Here is a 15,166-nt window from a genome sequence, read left to right on the forward strand (position 1 = left end):
CTTGGACGCCACCACCCAGCTCCCGTCTTCGTAACAGAGTATTCCAGTCGAGCAACGCGGCCCCTTGCTTCCCCGGAAGGAGATGATCTATAAACTTCGTTTCTCAAAAGTCTAACTTGCCGCTAACGCCTATCTGGCATGGTGGAGACTCATGCACAACAATAGTTTTGCCCTGACAGCTCCCTTGAGGTCACACCATGAGCCGGGAGGAGCCTTACTTGCTGGAAGCGTACGGCGATGGCCCGGACGCTGTACAGCGTGTTGGTGATATCTCCCTTTTGGTCGAAGAGGAGTCTCCTGGGAGTGCCCGCAGCCTGTGGCCTTCCCCTGGCAGTCCAAATGAGTGCAAGCCGAGTGCGCTAAGGACCAAGTCTGAAGATTTTGAGCAGGAGACGGCAGGCCTGACAACAGAAGAGGCGGAGAAGCTTCAAAAGACTGTCGGCTTCAATGGTGAGTCAGGATTTGTGTGCTCTGCCATGTGTCCCGGTAGCCTCGAGAGATCTGTCACCAACAGTCTCGTGTCTGACGACACAACAGCGGGGTGTCCGCAGCAGTGGCATAAGAGAGCCCCGCCTTTTTTGCCCACATAATCACAGCACGCCAGAGAACCGGGCAGGAAGCTTCTACTGCCATTGAGTTCCTTCGGTGTCCTCATTCAGATGCAGAGTGAGTTTTCATTTCACCAAGCTTGTGACACTCCTAGTCTTAACGAGCTCGCAAAGATCGACGGTACCTTCACCGACTACAGAGTAGTGGTTCACCGCCGTGAACCGTCCCAGTGCCGAAGGGGGAGAAATGCCGATCTGGACTGGCCCACTTGTTTGCTGTAGCGGACCCTCTTCACTCTTGTCTGCTTGCAGAGATCAGCGCGGCGCCGAAGTCTCCTGTGCTAACGTTCCTTTCTTATTTTTTGGGAGTAGTACCCATTGTCATGATCCTGACTGCAATCCTAATCGCAGCCGTCCCCGGCGCGTCAGGTACAGGCATGCTGAGCACTAACAGACGAGGCAGCGTCATCCAGCACGCGAAAAGCATACGCCCACAACGCCACGGGCGAACGCGGGCCGCGAACGACGGCCTGTAGCGTTGTAGCACGTAACTCCTTACCGGCCGGTGCTCACTAGTACACCCGCAAGGCTCCGGGCCCGTGCCTTGACAGCAGTGCACCGGCTCAGCTGAAGGAGCACCCCTTGAGTCCGTCCCTTCTTAGCAAATTCCGAAATAGCGATGTAGCATCTTGCTTTTTCCAAGGTGAAAACTAAACAGACCATTGTTGTGGCGTTGGAGGTAATATACGGGCTGGACCCTCAGCTGAGCCACGCCGGGCATGGCAGCGTACGAGCTAGGTGTTTGATAGCTTGGTGATGCCCCTCCTAACCGATGCCGTGGGGCACGACAAACACCAGAAAAATGCGTGGCGTCCTAGAGCTCCATTCAGGAAGGCTTGTTGCTCAGTGTAAACCGCCGTGGCACCACGATCTGAATCACAGTCGGTGGAAAGTGGGTGAGTTTCTTGTCAACTGGCTCGCCGCTGATATGAAAGGTTCTCCGGGTACACGCTCTCCCATTTGTCATTTCACCCGAGTACTCCTTTACGCCATAGATAAGAGACGGAGTTCTCTTTTGTGCGCGGCTTCGCTCGAGAAGTAGGGAATCGGTGCTCTGTGTTTTCGTCGCTTCCTTCTGTACTATCTATGACCCACCCGTACAAAACTCATTCCGGCAGGCTTCTGTCAAGTCCCTTCTGTCCTCACAAAGCACAATCTAAGCATCAAACCACGCACTGTCATGCTTGCAGGCGACAGAGACTTCTTCAGCCTGCTTGCGATCGTCATCGAACTTTTTCTGATCATCGTAATTGAATATATTACTGACAGGAACACCGGGAATGCCATCGGGGAGCTGAAGAAGCTTAGGCAAGTTAGCCCGCGCCACTTGCGCAGTTAACGCTGTTAGCTGCCTGTCTACCCGACAGTCGTGACCGATTCATCGGCAATAAGAATTCAGTAGCATCCCCGAATAAACGGTTCCCACGACCGCCACCATCAGAACTACCCGCTGCGGTGCCCTCCAGTTCGAGCGAACGATGGAAGAAGAGGCGTACCCTAGGTGTAGCTCACATCTGAAAACTGAACACCGTTCTCGTCCACTCTTACAGACGCCGTGGCTGTAGCGCTCGGCGGGAGGTTACAGTGACCCACATACAAAAGGCTCGGCCCTCAGCAGGCACCTCCGCCTCCGCAGGGAGTCTAGCTCTGTGATGCGCAAGAAAGCCACCTCCACGTGTTGTGGTGCTCCGACGCTCGAAGCGGCCTGGCAGTGACTCGTTGCATAAGCAAGAGTGGAGCTCGCAAGCAGCTGCTGAACAGTGCAAAAGCGCATTCATGTGAGGCCTGTTTCCATACTTGCAGTTCTCCTGTCTGCCAGTGCAAAAGAGATGGTGAATGGGTCACCCTGCAAACAAGAGAGCTGGTGCCAGGTGACATCTGTTCTTTGCAAGGAGGGACCATCATTCCTGCTGACGGCACACTAGTCGGAAAAGGTAAGTACTTTGCACATCCCAGCTTCACAGGAAAGATTGCGACGATGCCACTTTGCCGTGAGGCTCAGAGGTTCAGAGGACAGGAAGAACAGATTTCGTCGGCTATTCTGTGTCACAAGCGGTGGCCCATGACTAATAGGCAGACTTGGGGAAAAGCAGGCTGCCGTGGTGGTCCCGCGCATCGGCGTTGAACTCGACCAACTGAAGGGGAACGACAGGTGACTCCGAAGTGACATCCATCCATCGCTCCCGGACTGTCTGGATGGGATGCCCGAGAAGAACCCAAAAGAAACCACCGAGACTGCGATTGCTGAGTGTTGTCTGGGGCACAGGCTTGCCGATCCTGGTGGACGAATCGTCGCTCACAGGGGAGTCTCTGGCGGTCACGAAGGGACGAGGAGATGAGATTCTGCAGGGCGCGGTTGTTCAAAGCGGAGAGCTTTGCCTACGTGTGGAGAAAACAGGATGTGATACACTTTTTGGCAAAGCCCTCGAGCTTTTGGGCAAGACCGACGTAAGCACGTGCAACCTGGACCTGCGACGCGTCTCCAGGGATCTTGCCGAAACTGGGGGCTTGGCGAAGAGTGGAATTTCTAGGACCATGGACGCAGCTGGGTCGGGTGCTAGATAGGACTTAGCTGTACTGCAGTTGACTTCGCCCGGGTGCGGACCGCACCCAGTGGACCACAACCGCGTGTGGCGCGGCGCAACTACGGCTCGCTGTTTCAGCGGATGGCTGTCTATGTATCTCGTTCCAGCTTGGGCCTGAGCAGTTTGGCCAGCGAGAGCGTTCGACCCGAGACACGATATCGCTCGAGACGGTTGAAGGCCTCAGCTGGAGTGAGGTGAAAAGTCAGCGCTTTTCGTCTGTGCTACCCGTCATGCCGTTCCTGAAATTGTCTAACAGAGCAAAGGGAACTTGAAGAGAGTCCTCGAGGCGGCCGCGAGGTGAAGTGCTGGAGCATAATCAGTGTCAGCTCCTCGAGTGCATGCTGTATATACTTCAAGCCAGTCGGGGTCCGACGGCAGACTTTTAGGAGAAAGGTCACCAGGATCCTCGCAGCCACATCACGAAGTGTCGAAGACACGTTTGAGCACCCCCCTGTTCCCGCGCCCCCGTTCACCGCCGTGCGATGTAACTCTTCCCCTTTTCAGTGTGCAGCAGTAGTCTCACAGGAAACGGCGGTGCCAAAGGGTTTGAACAGGGATGCAGAGCACTTGACTGTAGCGGAACTCGGGACTCAGTCCATTTGTTCGGCATCAATGGTCAGCTGGTCGAGTCTGCCGGTTAAAGGAAGCTGTTGTATCTCCCCACGGATTTGCCTACACGGTTGCCATTGTGCCGCACTCCTGGCGTCCCCCTTCTGCGAAGGGGCTGTGCTTTCTTAGGCCGCGGCTCTCCGCGCAGCGCGGCCTTTCTCGTATCATTCAAAGGTAGCAGCACCGAAGCTTTTGCCACGGCAGCATTACGGGAACCACAGTCTGGAGTTTCCCGCCGCAGTGAAAAAAGCAACGTCGTCGGAACACTGGCCTCAGGCGTGTGCTTCACCCGAGTGTTTTGCGCGAAACGACTTCTCTTCTGGCAGGATGATATGCGGCATCGGCGCGGTCTTCTGTCTCGCGATGATGTTCGTTCAAATTTTCCGGGACGATGTGCCCTGGTACCGAGCCTTTGCCTTCGCGATGGCCCTGCTCTGTTCCATCTTACCCTCGGCTATGCCCCTTGTAACCGCTGCAGGTCCGTCGGAGCTGGGGACATAATAGGCCTCTGCAGGGTAGTCGTTCACCGGCACTCAAGGTGACTTCAGCGCTACTATGTCTCCATGGCTTCACGAGAAATAAGACGTTTGCAGATGAGCTACTATTGTCTCAATCGGCGCCAACCCTTTCCACGCGCGGTGAGAAGTCGCCTCCGTGTAAGAAAGCATCGACGGCCAAATCTGTGGTCATCTTCTCTGTTTGGCAGTGCTCTCCAACGGCGCCCTCGAGCTCAGCAAAGAAAAAGCCCTTGTGGCTCGACTGTCGTCCATCGAAGAGTTTGCAGGAATGGACATTCTGTGCACGGACAAAACCGGCACGCTGACCCTTAATCAACTTGTCATTGATAGAGAAGAAGTACGGCACGAGACTGCCCCTGTCCCTTTGTCGAGTGCGCTGCTCAACTCTTCGGGGGGGAGGGGGGAAGGGTCGCCTCCCTTAGTGGTTCTCTACGCGTTCGGTTTTCGGCGCCATCCACTCAGCCAGTATTCGCAGTGCATACCGGGACAACCTCCGCTCACATCACGCTGGATTTGGAGAACGGCACTGATGCACCTATCTAAGCTGAATCTGGCGCGCATCTGGGCGACTGATGGTGCACGTTTCGCGCTTACGTTCCGCGGCTCTCAGCTGCTAGCCGTTCTCGTCACTTCTCGACAAGTTAGGACGTAGGTCTTCGTAGATACTACGGTGATGCGTGCCCTAGCACGGACCGCTGAGTGCGGATTCAAAGGATGGGCGCCTTTTGTCCTCTCGAAGCGCCAGGAAGACCCCGGCTCCGCAGGAGTTTTGTCTTCGGAATGCGTTTGCTACACACTAACACAGTTTTCCCTGTGGAGATATACGCTGTAGATCCTTGAAGCCCAAGGCTTTACGAAGGACGAGGTGCTTCTTTATGCTTCCTTAGCTTCAAAGCACGAAAACCCGGTACGTGAGGGAGTGGAATTCTGTCTGCTCTTTTCCACACTCTACACGAAATAGGATCAGGCCTTTCTGCACACAGCTCTGAAAGCTTCTCATTCAGCGCATTGCACCGGATTCAGTTCCTTCGGAAACTTGCGCGGCGTGCATCTGAACGCTCCTTGCTCCAAGACTCGCCCGCCACTCCACTTGCGACGTAGTACTCCCACGGCAACCGCGTCGCCGGGCGTGCCGATACACCCACACCAGTGTTTGCAAGGAGAATCCGTGGATGCTATCACCCGAGTTGCGGCTAAGACTGCTGCCTTTCGCAGGAGCCACTGGATAGGGCGATCCTTGCGGCGCAGGAATCTGCTGACCTCAGTGACTACAAGGTAAAAGAAATCATGCGTTGAAGGCAAGAGAAGAATTCTTTTCAGTTTATTAGAAACACTGCGACCCGGCATCCCGCGCGGTCACAACGGATCCCTTACTCCGAAACTAATGAAAGAAAGCCGTCTCGTCTGCCTTTACAGATTGTGGCGAGAGAAGGGGGCTGGACACGACCGTGCTCTCTGGTCTTCATCGCTCACGCAGTAGAGATTTGAAGTCTCCGCAGCCTTTCAGTGGCGGCTGGGCTGTCGAGCCCCAAAGCATCACCAGCAGCCCCGGCTAATCTTGCTTCCAGAATGTGCCGATAGGCCATCTAAACAGCTTCGAGAAACCAGAGGACACGATTGCCTTGCTTCCGGTCACCCGTAGGCTGCCAGGGCGTCATAGGAGGCTCGTATCGCGTGGGAACTATCCAGTCTTGGAGGGACACGTGACAGCAGCACCAGGTGGCTCCGAGGCCCCTAAACAACTGAGGTTGTTCAACACGTCCTTTCCCCGTCCCGTGAATACAGATCCTCAAGTTCGTACCTTTCAATCCTGTCGACAAACGAAGCGAAGCAACCGTCCGGTTCCCCGATGGTCAAGTGAAAATCATTGTCAAAGGCGCCCCTCAGATTGTGTTGGTAGGCGGGCCACAGGACTTTCTCTCTGGAATCCGCACAGTGACGCTCTCTCCCTTATCCGACCTGCCAACCCAAGGGGTCCTCGTGGATCCGTGATCTGACGCTGCTCGCAATCAGCACGTCTCATGCTGCCTCAAGTTCGACACGGCACGGTAAACAATACCACGGCGCGCCACCTTGCGGCAGTGTAATTGCTTGCTGAGGNNCAGACCTCAGCAAGCAATTACACCAGGTTGTCCGCCGCACCTTACCCAAGTGCTGAAACGTACTGTGGCCACTCTCCTGTCTCCATCTTCCCATGTTTTGTGCCCTGAAGCGCATGCTCGACGAGGGCAGCTCTCACCTTGTGAAAGCATTTGAAGCCAAAATGAACCAGCAGGTACGGGGATACCACTGTTTCGTTCAGCTCCGTCTGTCCAGTTTTTTGCGCCCCCCTACCCGCACCAGCAAGGGCTAGGAAACCAGGCAAGCTCAGAAGAGAGTGATTCAACGGGGGAAGAGATATACTCAGCCCCAGAAAAAGTGGAGTACGACTTCCTGGTTGCGGGGGTGCTTCTCTTTGCCGCGACAGCTGCGTCCTTACGCAGACGCAGCTACCATCTAAACTCTGGATCAATCCTGAGCTGTGGCGCCAGCGACCATTCTACTTCGCCGTTGTTGGTTTGGCTTCTTGCAACGAGCACAGTTAGTGCGGGTTACGAGAGAGGCAGCATCACGCGGTACTGTGGAACACAGGCGTTTGCGCTTGGCCGAGTTGCGCGAGACAGGGCGACCTCGCGCCCCTTCCCCTGCTGCAGCTTGTGACCCTTACTTTTCCGGGGGCCGGTAATGCCACAGCAGAAGCCCGTGCCCTTTCCCGTACGCATTTTCTTCCAGGGAGCAAGGGGCCTTCGAACATTGGGCGTTGCTGTCTGTGACGCCGTTCTTGGCGAAAATGGAGAAGCAGTCGCTGGGCCGCTCAAGCTCATGGGGCTCATTTCGATGCTAGATCCGCCAAGAACCGATACGGCCGAGACTGTTGCGAAAGCGATGGCTCTTGGTGTTGATGTGAAGATGCTCACTGGTACGCGGGCACCACATAAACTCCCGCTTTTTCCGACAGAAAACAGTCCTGGAGATTTTTTTTGAACCGCTCTACGGGGGAAATCAAGGGGGTCAGCCACAAGACGCCCTCCCTTCGATTGTAGCCGACCGAGTCATACAGACAGTACGAGTCAGTGAGATGAGGAGAGGTGTGGCACGAGGCGTCGACAGGCAGCTGCCCCCATAGCGAGGGGAGAACGAACGGGCCCAAGCGCTTGAGCACCTGCTCTTTGCAACCTCTGAGCTTAAGACGATTGTGCAAAGATGCATCCACTAGTACGTGTGTGCAAGTACCCGTTGCAGGTGCAGTGCACCAGTTTTGTAGCAGGAGCCACGTTGCTTTGTTCGAGCGCACCGAGCAATGCGAGGGCGCGAAACTATGTCGGGCAATGTGAATGAGCCCCGGGTGTGCCTGCCTATTTGCAATGCTAGGGGACCAAAGAGCTATCGCTGTTGAGACGTGCCGTCGACTGAATATGGGAACAAACGTGCTTGGTGAAGAGGCATGGTCAGGAGAAGCTGATCTTGCCACGAAAGTTGGAGGATTTGGAAAGCTCGTTGAATCTGTTAACGGCTTTGCGTCCGTCAGCCCGGAGCACAAATTCCTGGTGAGGGATGGCGCGCCGAGCCCTGACGGCTGTGAAACGTGTTTTTTTAGCAGCAACCTTTAGTACTCGGGGACACAGCCGTACACATGTACAGGGCGACCCCCTGTTCCATGGGCGAGCTGGTGCCGCCAGTCTCTCACGTGTCACGCACGCATTGGCGGCACCTACAGACGCGACGGTCCGTCCATTCTTTCCGCTGTCCCCACTCTCGGGCTCACGTTTCCGTTTCCGAGTGCGCATGTTTGTCAGATTGTCAAGGCCCTCCAAGGCGAGAAGCATATGGTCGGCATGACGGGAGACGGCGTGAATGACGGTCCAGCCCTAAAGAAGGCGGACGTCGGTATTGCTGTAGCAGGTGTGCTGAGCCCATAAGCGTAGATTACTAAGACGAAATATGGCTGGGGCCGATAACACCACTGCAACATGGCTCAAATTTCGCTGGCACACGTGCCCATACTTGCAGCCAGCAACGAAACTCTGCGACACTCTTGAACCTTCTTTATCGCTTCACCGTTGCACTCAAATCAGCTAGAGGCACTACAGCTGCCTTTGGAGAGTTGTTTGGCACGAACGGTCAACGGCCCGAAACGGTAGATCAGGGCAGCAGCAAGTCCTGCTGACAAGCCGTCACAGAGTTGCACCACTTACAGTCGCAGAACAGGCCTCGTCCTTACCGCAGTAACCAGTTCCGCGGGTCTGACTGATCCAGTCCTTGCTGTTTGCCTATATCTTTTTCGCGGGGGAAAAGACCAAACCCGGGACTGTCCGAAGGCAATGCAACATGCCCACCAGCAGCGCTACAAGCACGCATTCCCGGTCGCCGGTTGACGAGACAGATCATTTTCTGCTCCCGAGTAGCGCTGTTCATGTTTCTGCATGAAGCTTGTTTCTGAGCGACTGCGACGGTCATCCTGTTTTTTTTCCGCAGGTGCCAGCGACGCAGCCCGTGCGGCAGCGGATATCATACTGCTCGAGCCGGGCCTCTCGACGATAATCAAAGCTCTTGTAATCAGCCGATGCATTTTCAAGAGACTTCGCAACTACGTCGTGTAAGCTGTTTCACCGTTAAAAAGCGCGGCCTTAATCAACTGGTACAGACAATATTTGCTGTATGCAAGCTGACCCGCGCAGCGGTGCGCTCTGCCGTAGACGGTGGGTGGTCTTTGTCGCATCATGTTTGCCTGGGGCTCAGAGGAACGCAGGGTAGTGCGGATGATACATACTTTGACAAGACAGTTGGCCAATTTAGAAGGGAGACATCCAATGCTGCTGGGTGTGGGTGGAGCGTGTTACCTCATTCTTTCCCTGCATGGAATGCCAACCACGACGAGAAGGATAGGCGAGCTGGCGCTTCTTGTGCCCTGATCGGGACTGTGAAGTCTGCTGTGCCGCACGACTCCTCCTCCAGGGTGGCCTCCCAGTCTCAAGCACATGAGCGCTAGATGAAATTGCGCATGGTGCGAAACGGACAACCTTGTAGTCCCCACAGAGACAAGGAGCACTTGGGGGGTAACAACTGGCTCGTCTTCAGAGGGAAGACGACAGAGGTGTATGCAGAAATGGTTGTTGCGACCCAGGTGGGGCAGCCCTCCGAATCGGGGCGCTTTACCCTAAAGCCGTAGACAAACCACGAGTTCACTATTTCGGACGGGCGCGGCCCGAGAGGGGGGGCTTTTGAGCCTTGGCGTTTCGCGGCTGCTCTCCTGCTGACTGACACGCAGCTTCCGCGCGGCCACGAGTCTCTTACTGCTGCTCTTCTACTGGACGGCGGCGATGGTGAAAGTTGTGTCGCCACCCCTTTGGTGTCTTCTACTCCTCAAGTTCCTAAATGACCTATCAATGATGGCTACCAGCCGGGACCACGTCATTCCCTCCAACAAGCCAGAAAAGTGGAGGGCTGTCGAGGTTAGCTTTCGTGATGAGACCTCAGAAGAAGTTACTCAGACAGATGCGGGGCTCGTCTGCAGCCCCTGATAGAATACAAAATCGACTGCAGTCTTTACAGAAAGGGACAGCGGGTAGGCAGAAGGTGGACCGGACCCCAGCCCGGCTCTCACTGTAGCAAGCACCAAACGGAAGGGATGCTGCAGTGCATTGCACGTTGGAAGATCCTCCAGCTGAAGTTGGCCTCAGTGATTCAAGCAGGAACACCCCGCCACGTCAGCAATGGACCGGGCTTGGTTCGGTCGGCAGGCGATCAAGCTGAAAGAGTCAGTCCGTCTATAGGAAAATACGTAGTACTGTTCCAGCGCGAATGCCTTCTATCCGCACCCATTCTAGCTTCCGTTTTCGGAAGTAGGTCCTGTGGGCCAGAGTGGCAGACTTTCCAAATATTGCGAATCAGCTGCACCATTTTTCTCTCTGGAAACTCTGTCGCGAAGTTTCCTTTTTGAAGGCGGCAACGACTGGCACTAACAGCTGCAATGAACCTGCTTTCACCTGCTATTTAGCGGACGGCTGTCGATTTGTTCTTGGGCCAGAAAATTTTAGGGGCAACTCTGGCGATCTGAATCACGCAGGTTTTATGCTGACTGGGATCCTCCTTCGAGAATAAGCGATCATCGTTTGCACAACAGTTTTTTGTGCTCCTTAACAGACGGTGTGCCTTTCAGGATTTTTGGGAAGCGCAGGTGCGGTCGCGTGCATTGTGTTCTCGTTGCTCGCGTGCCCAACCCGACAAGATAACACGCTCTTCTGGTCTGCGTGGAACTGCGACCCAATAAGCAGGGTGAGCGTCAGAATATCTTTCGAAGATGCTGTGTATCGCCTTCACGTACAGAAGCGACGCGGGTATGCCTGTTACACGCCACGCAAACCTGGCTCACCTGCGAGGACGGTGCGTTTGAAAACTCTTCACCCCGGCTGCTTTGCAACTAAACGCAGGAGTGCCTACGTTGTAAAGTGACCATTCAGCTGGACGAATCAAATGCAGAGAGGCGCTGTGCAGGAGCGCGCTGCTCCAGGATTGCTGTATTTTCGTCCGCGGTCGAGCCTTTTGCGCTTGCCAGCGGAGGCTCATCTTTCGGCCTCCCAGTGGCTCTGTGTTTTTGTTCCCAGTCCCAGCTGAACCTGGCTGTGTTCCTGCTAGCAGGGATCATCGTGCAGCTGGTGAGGCTGTAATCTTCTCTCCCGGCCGTGGGAGGGTTAGGGCGGCTTCACTGCTCGAATACGTGGTAGTGCATGCTGTTGTCTCGCCGCTTCGTTCTGGATCCGGCAGGGCTGGGGAGGCGGCTCATCATAATCTACGCTGAGGCGTAGCCAGTCCGGTCAGGTATCCACTCTAAATTGTTCACCCTTCGGACACTCAAGGAGGTACAGGAGATATATCCGTGGATACGGGCCAGTACGCTGTCAGTTGCTAGGGTATGTAATCGTTGCCAGGGTCCGTCCGTGTTAGCTGTAAGAACCGTCCAGTGATACTGAGCGCGTGCACCTCAGTCCGTTCTCTCGTACTTGTGTCGCGCATTCCTTCTTTGTCGGCGACCAGCAACACGCACGGGCAACCCCATGCGCCATCTTCGTAGCGCAGGTGGGTGTGAAGGACTCGCAGCCCATTACTTCGGGTGATTCGTGTCTACAGACAATGTTCAGCGCGAGGTCTAACAGCGCCTTCTTCTGGTGCGACAGAAAGAAAGCGGAGAGGCCCTCAATCGTGGTTTTGCTTTCCAGTCTTGGCAGCATGCTCTTCATGACGTTCTTCTCCGTGTACCTTCCTGACTCAGTGGATGACGGCACCGAGTTTGGAGTTCGTGGAATCGGTGAGGGGACAAAATTGCTACCACCGTAGTCTCCTCTACTTCTTGTAGCGACCTTTTTTGCCGTCATGATTCTCGGTTGTGCCGAGAACTCCCTGTGCTCTCGCAATCCTCGGTCAGTACACTCGCTTTCACGGTGCACCAGCCTCTCCCTCGAAAAAGCGGGACTTTCACTGCGCGCGAGATGATGCGTGTACATCTATATGGTCTGTCCAGGCTGGCAGCATGCAGGAGTCGTCTGGCTCTGGGGCATTATCTGGTTCCTTCCAATGGATGCTGTGAAAGTGATGGTGGTGAAGTTCTTTTTCAGTGAAAGCTCTTCCTGCTCCTTCCTGCGTTTCGATGGGCGCATTCGACACACGGAAGCTCAAAAGGTAAGAGGCAAGTTGTGCGCATGCTCTGCAGTCATTCGCGAGTCCAGGCGGCACAGAAGAGTTTTCCAAACTTGTTTTCTCACTAGACGTGGGCGCTCAAGCAAGACCACTCTCGCACGCCCGACTACAGTGCGGTTTCACCCCGCCCCTCCGTAGCAGACACCCGTGAAGGAGTGAGTGTGCCGGCTGCTGCGTAACGCAGGGAAGTGAGTGTTCCGACTCAGGAACGAACTCCTCAGGCGTAAGGCTATCTGCCGGTTTCATGATGCGTGCGTGCTCCCGTCGACGGAGTACCACACTTTCGTAGAGTGCGAGAAGCGAGACGCGCGCTTGTCCAAATAGTATGTACTCAAGGAGGCAGGCGCCTCCAAGCGGTGACATGTGTGTGTGGGCATCTCGACCCTACTGTCGGTGTGTCTTGCTGTGCCAAAGTCACACGGGTGGGCCACCCTCCTTCCGGCAAATCTCAGGGAAGAAATTCGTGTTGTCCGTAGAGGTGTGAAACCAGACGCAATCTTGACTATGGACAAAGAGAAAAGAGACAACCAACCTACAGGTGCACACGAAGGCAGACCCAAGGCACATGGAACTAGACAAGCGTAGCGCAGTCTAAAGCCGTTACTGACGAAAGTAGTGCTTCCAAAGGAAATAAATGCCGCAGGCTAATACGTGTTCCCGCAGTAACTTGTGGTAGACATACTAGCCGGCGGCGTTTCGTTCGGGCGTGTCCTCCATGTAGGATATTCGCATGCGCACTCGTGATGTGAGTCACTTTGCCTGCACACTTTCCTGCACCTTAGTGTTTGCTTACTTAAACTACGCACCGTCTGCAATGCATTTTGGCTGGCGAGCCGCTGCAGGCGCGCCGGGCCGTCAGCCGACGGCAGGGGGGCACGGAAGCTCTACGAAAACTACCGAAATGCCCGTTGCAACATGGAAGTCCTTCTTAGCGCTGATGCTTCGAAGGAGAGTGGCATGCAGATGCAGTTGATCTCATGTTGGTGAACCCCGTGTTCTACGGGAGGAAAAGCTGAATACTGCGGACGACCTGATGGCTTTTTTAAAGCGGATTTCTTTAAACTCACAGACGCATCCTTTGCGGGTGCGTGGCGCAGTCGGTAGCAAGCATATCCTTCTATAGTTGTGCTTGCCGTGGTATCTCCAGGAGTTGAAAAAGAGAAGGAAAGAAGCTCAGATGCGTGCCTATGGAGATGGTATTGCCGGAGTTGTTCAGAACCAGCAGGACGCTCTCCACCACCAGAGGTAACCGTGGTATCAGACCGATGAGGGCAGCCGCAGCACTATATGAGGTTTAAGAGTTTCCGTGCCGAATAGGGCGGTCGCTAGTCTCTAGCTTGCACTCCAGTGGGCCCTCGCCGACCGCGGCACGTGGACTGCAGAGCACCTTAAGGCTTTGTGGAACTCTGCCGTGAACTTTGTTTCAAGAAGCGGAGCTCACGAACCCCTCGAGTTCTGTTCTGGGTCCTTTTTTGCTTCGTTTCGTCAGTTCTGCTGCACTCCTTTTTTTCACAGTGCCTAGACTTTCTCCAATAGGTTCTTACCTGCAACTCTCGTGCCCGTATCACGGTTTTGTCTTTTAGACAGTCCTTCGCAAAAGGTGGCCCCGTGCTCTCCGTCCCTATGTCTGAGTTCCGGCAAGGCGACGGGAAGCTCCAGTACTCCGCTAGCGGCTCGTTCAACTGCTTACCAGCTCCAGTATACTCACCTTTCATGCAGCCTACAACGGCCACAGATACCCAAAGACGTCTTGACCAAGCCCTGGAGAAAATCAACGTAAGAATTAGACTGCACCGGATGATAACACGTCTGACGCATGTGTTCTCTTGTCCGGCTCGGATGCGAGTGACGTACTTCACTCTGTGGAGACCAGGGAGGTGTTGTCCTGCCGTTGTGGTGTGCCTGAAAGAAAAGACTTCACTCCCGGGCATTCACTCGTACCATGAAGAATCTCTCTTTTTCACTGGAGACCACATTAGTCCGCCATGTGATCTACTGGTGGGAGTGCATCTGCTCACGGGTCTGAGTAGCAGCTGGAATGTCGTTATCGGCGCCGCGCAAACCAGAAGGAGCACGCTGGAGGTGATCTCGTTGAATAGATACAGCTGTCTGTCTTGACAGAGATTCGGCCACGCGGCCGTAAGAAAGGTGCAATGGGACGAAGTTGCTCCTTGTTACACGTAGAGATAAAAAGAAAAGGACGAGAGACCCCTTCGTGTGCACAGACAGACAGGCACTAATAAACCACGGTGCGTGAACAAGGCTTTTATCCCGCAACAGAACAGTCTACGAATTCCAAGCTAAGAGGGCTACGAAGATGTAAACGCTAGCTGAAAAAGGGATCTTCTACATGTCGGTCTGGGGCACGATGGCTAGGTTGCACAAGAGATGTTCTTGTTTCCATGTCGACACCTGAGGCTGGCCGTACTATAAGTCGGAATCGGAGACAGAGCGGTGATCCTGTCCTTCTTTCGTGCTCAGGCACTCATGCAGTGGAAGGAGAAAGTACAGAACTCGGGAATTTTTGGAGAAACTGATTCCTGTCGCAACGGTCTCTCGACGCCGCCCAAGCAGGGGGAGGGCCAACCATTACTAACAGTTGCAGATTCTCTTGCCTAGGGAGAGATACCAAGCAAAGCCTGACTGTTGGGCCGAAGAGGCGACAGCCTTTCTGCAACGTTTGTGTTCTCTGTGGGTGAAACGGACGGCTGAAAGGGAGCATGCAATGTTCCTCCGGTCTGTGTTTCTTTTCTTTGTAGCTCCCAAAGGCTGGAATCAGGTTAACGGACCAGCGGCTCAACTAGCGGACCGATCTGTCTACTTGCCCTGTGCTGCCTGGCTCTACATTGCTCACTGTGCAAATGAGTAATTCCGATGTGAGTGCAGTGTGGCGAGTAGAAACTGTGGCTGAAAGCGTCAGATCTCTCAATGCCGCGACCTTTTATCGGTTTTGAATCACACAGTTGTCTTAGGTTGTGCTCCAGTACTTTGTATGTCCCGGTCATAGAGCCGCCGGTGTCTTAACTGCGCATGCTTACCGGTAATCATTGCGATCTCGTGTATGCTGAAAGGAGTGCAGCGCTGTCTATCTCCTCTAGTGCGGAGTGGTGGC

At 54.7% G+C, this 15,166-nt stretch overlaps 1 protein-coding gene across 1 annotated transcript; it reads left to right on the forward strand.

The window, feature by feature from the left end:
* The first annotated feature begins 189 nt into the window (after window positions 1-189).
* Window positions 190-15,097, forward strand: CSUI_001654 (haloacid dehalogenase family hydrolase domain-containing protein). The gene is made up of 23 exons (XM_068061859.1): window positions 190-450; window positions 861-977; window positions 1,799-1,920; window positions 2,428-2,542; window positions 2,875-3,056; window positions 3,450-3,490; window positions 4,129-4,280; window positions 4,509-4,657; window positions 5,153-5,227; window positions 6,106-6,255; window positions 6,533-6,595; window positions 7,093-7,279; window positions 7,732-7,907; window positions 8,157-8,262; window positions 8,836-8,956; window positions 9,629-9,812; window positions 10,504-10,635; window positions 10,965-11,015; window positions 11,488-11,665; window positions 11,879-12,036; window positions 13,202-13,299; window positions 13,638-13,830; window positions 14,536-15,097. The coding sequence occupies exons 1-23, from the start codon at window positions 198-200 to the stop codon at window positions 14,671-14,673; spliced, it is 3,141 nt and encodes a 1,046-aa protein (XP_067926145.1). The 5' UTR covers window positions 190-197; the 3' UTR covers window positions 14,674-15,097.
* The last annotated feature ends 69 nt before the right edge of the window (window positions 15,098-15,166 follow it).

The sequence above is a fragment of the Cystoisospora suis genome, assembly GCF_002600585.1.
Source record: "Cystoisospora suis strain Wien I chromosome Unknown contig_671, whole genome shotgun sequence".
Lineage (NCBI taxonomy): Eukaryota > Apicomplexa > Conoidasida > Eucoccidiorida > Sarcocystidae > Cystoisospora > Cystoisospora suis.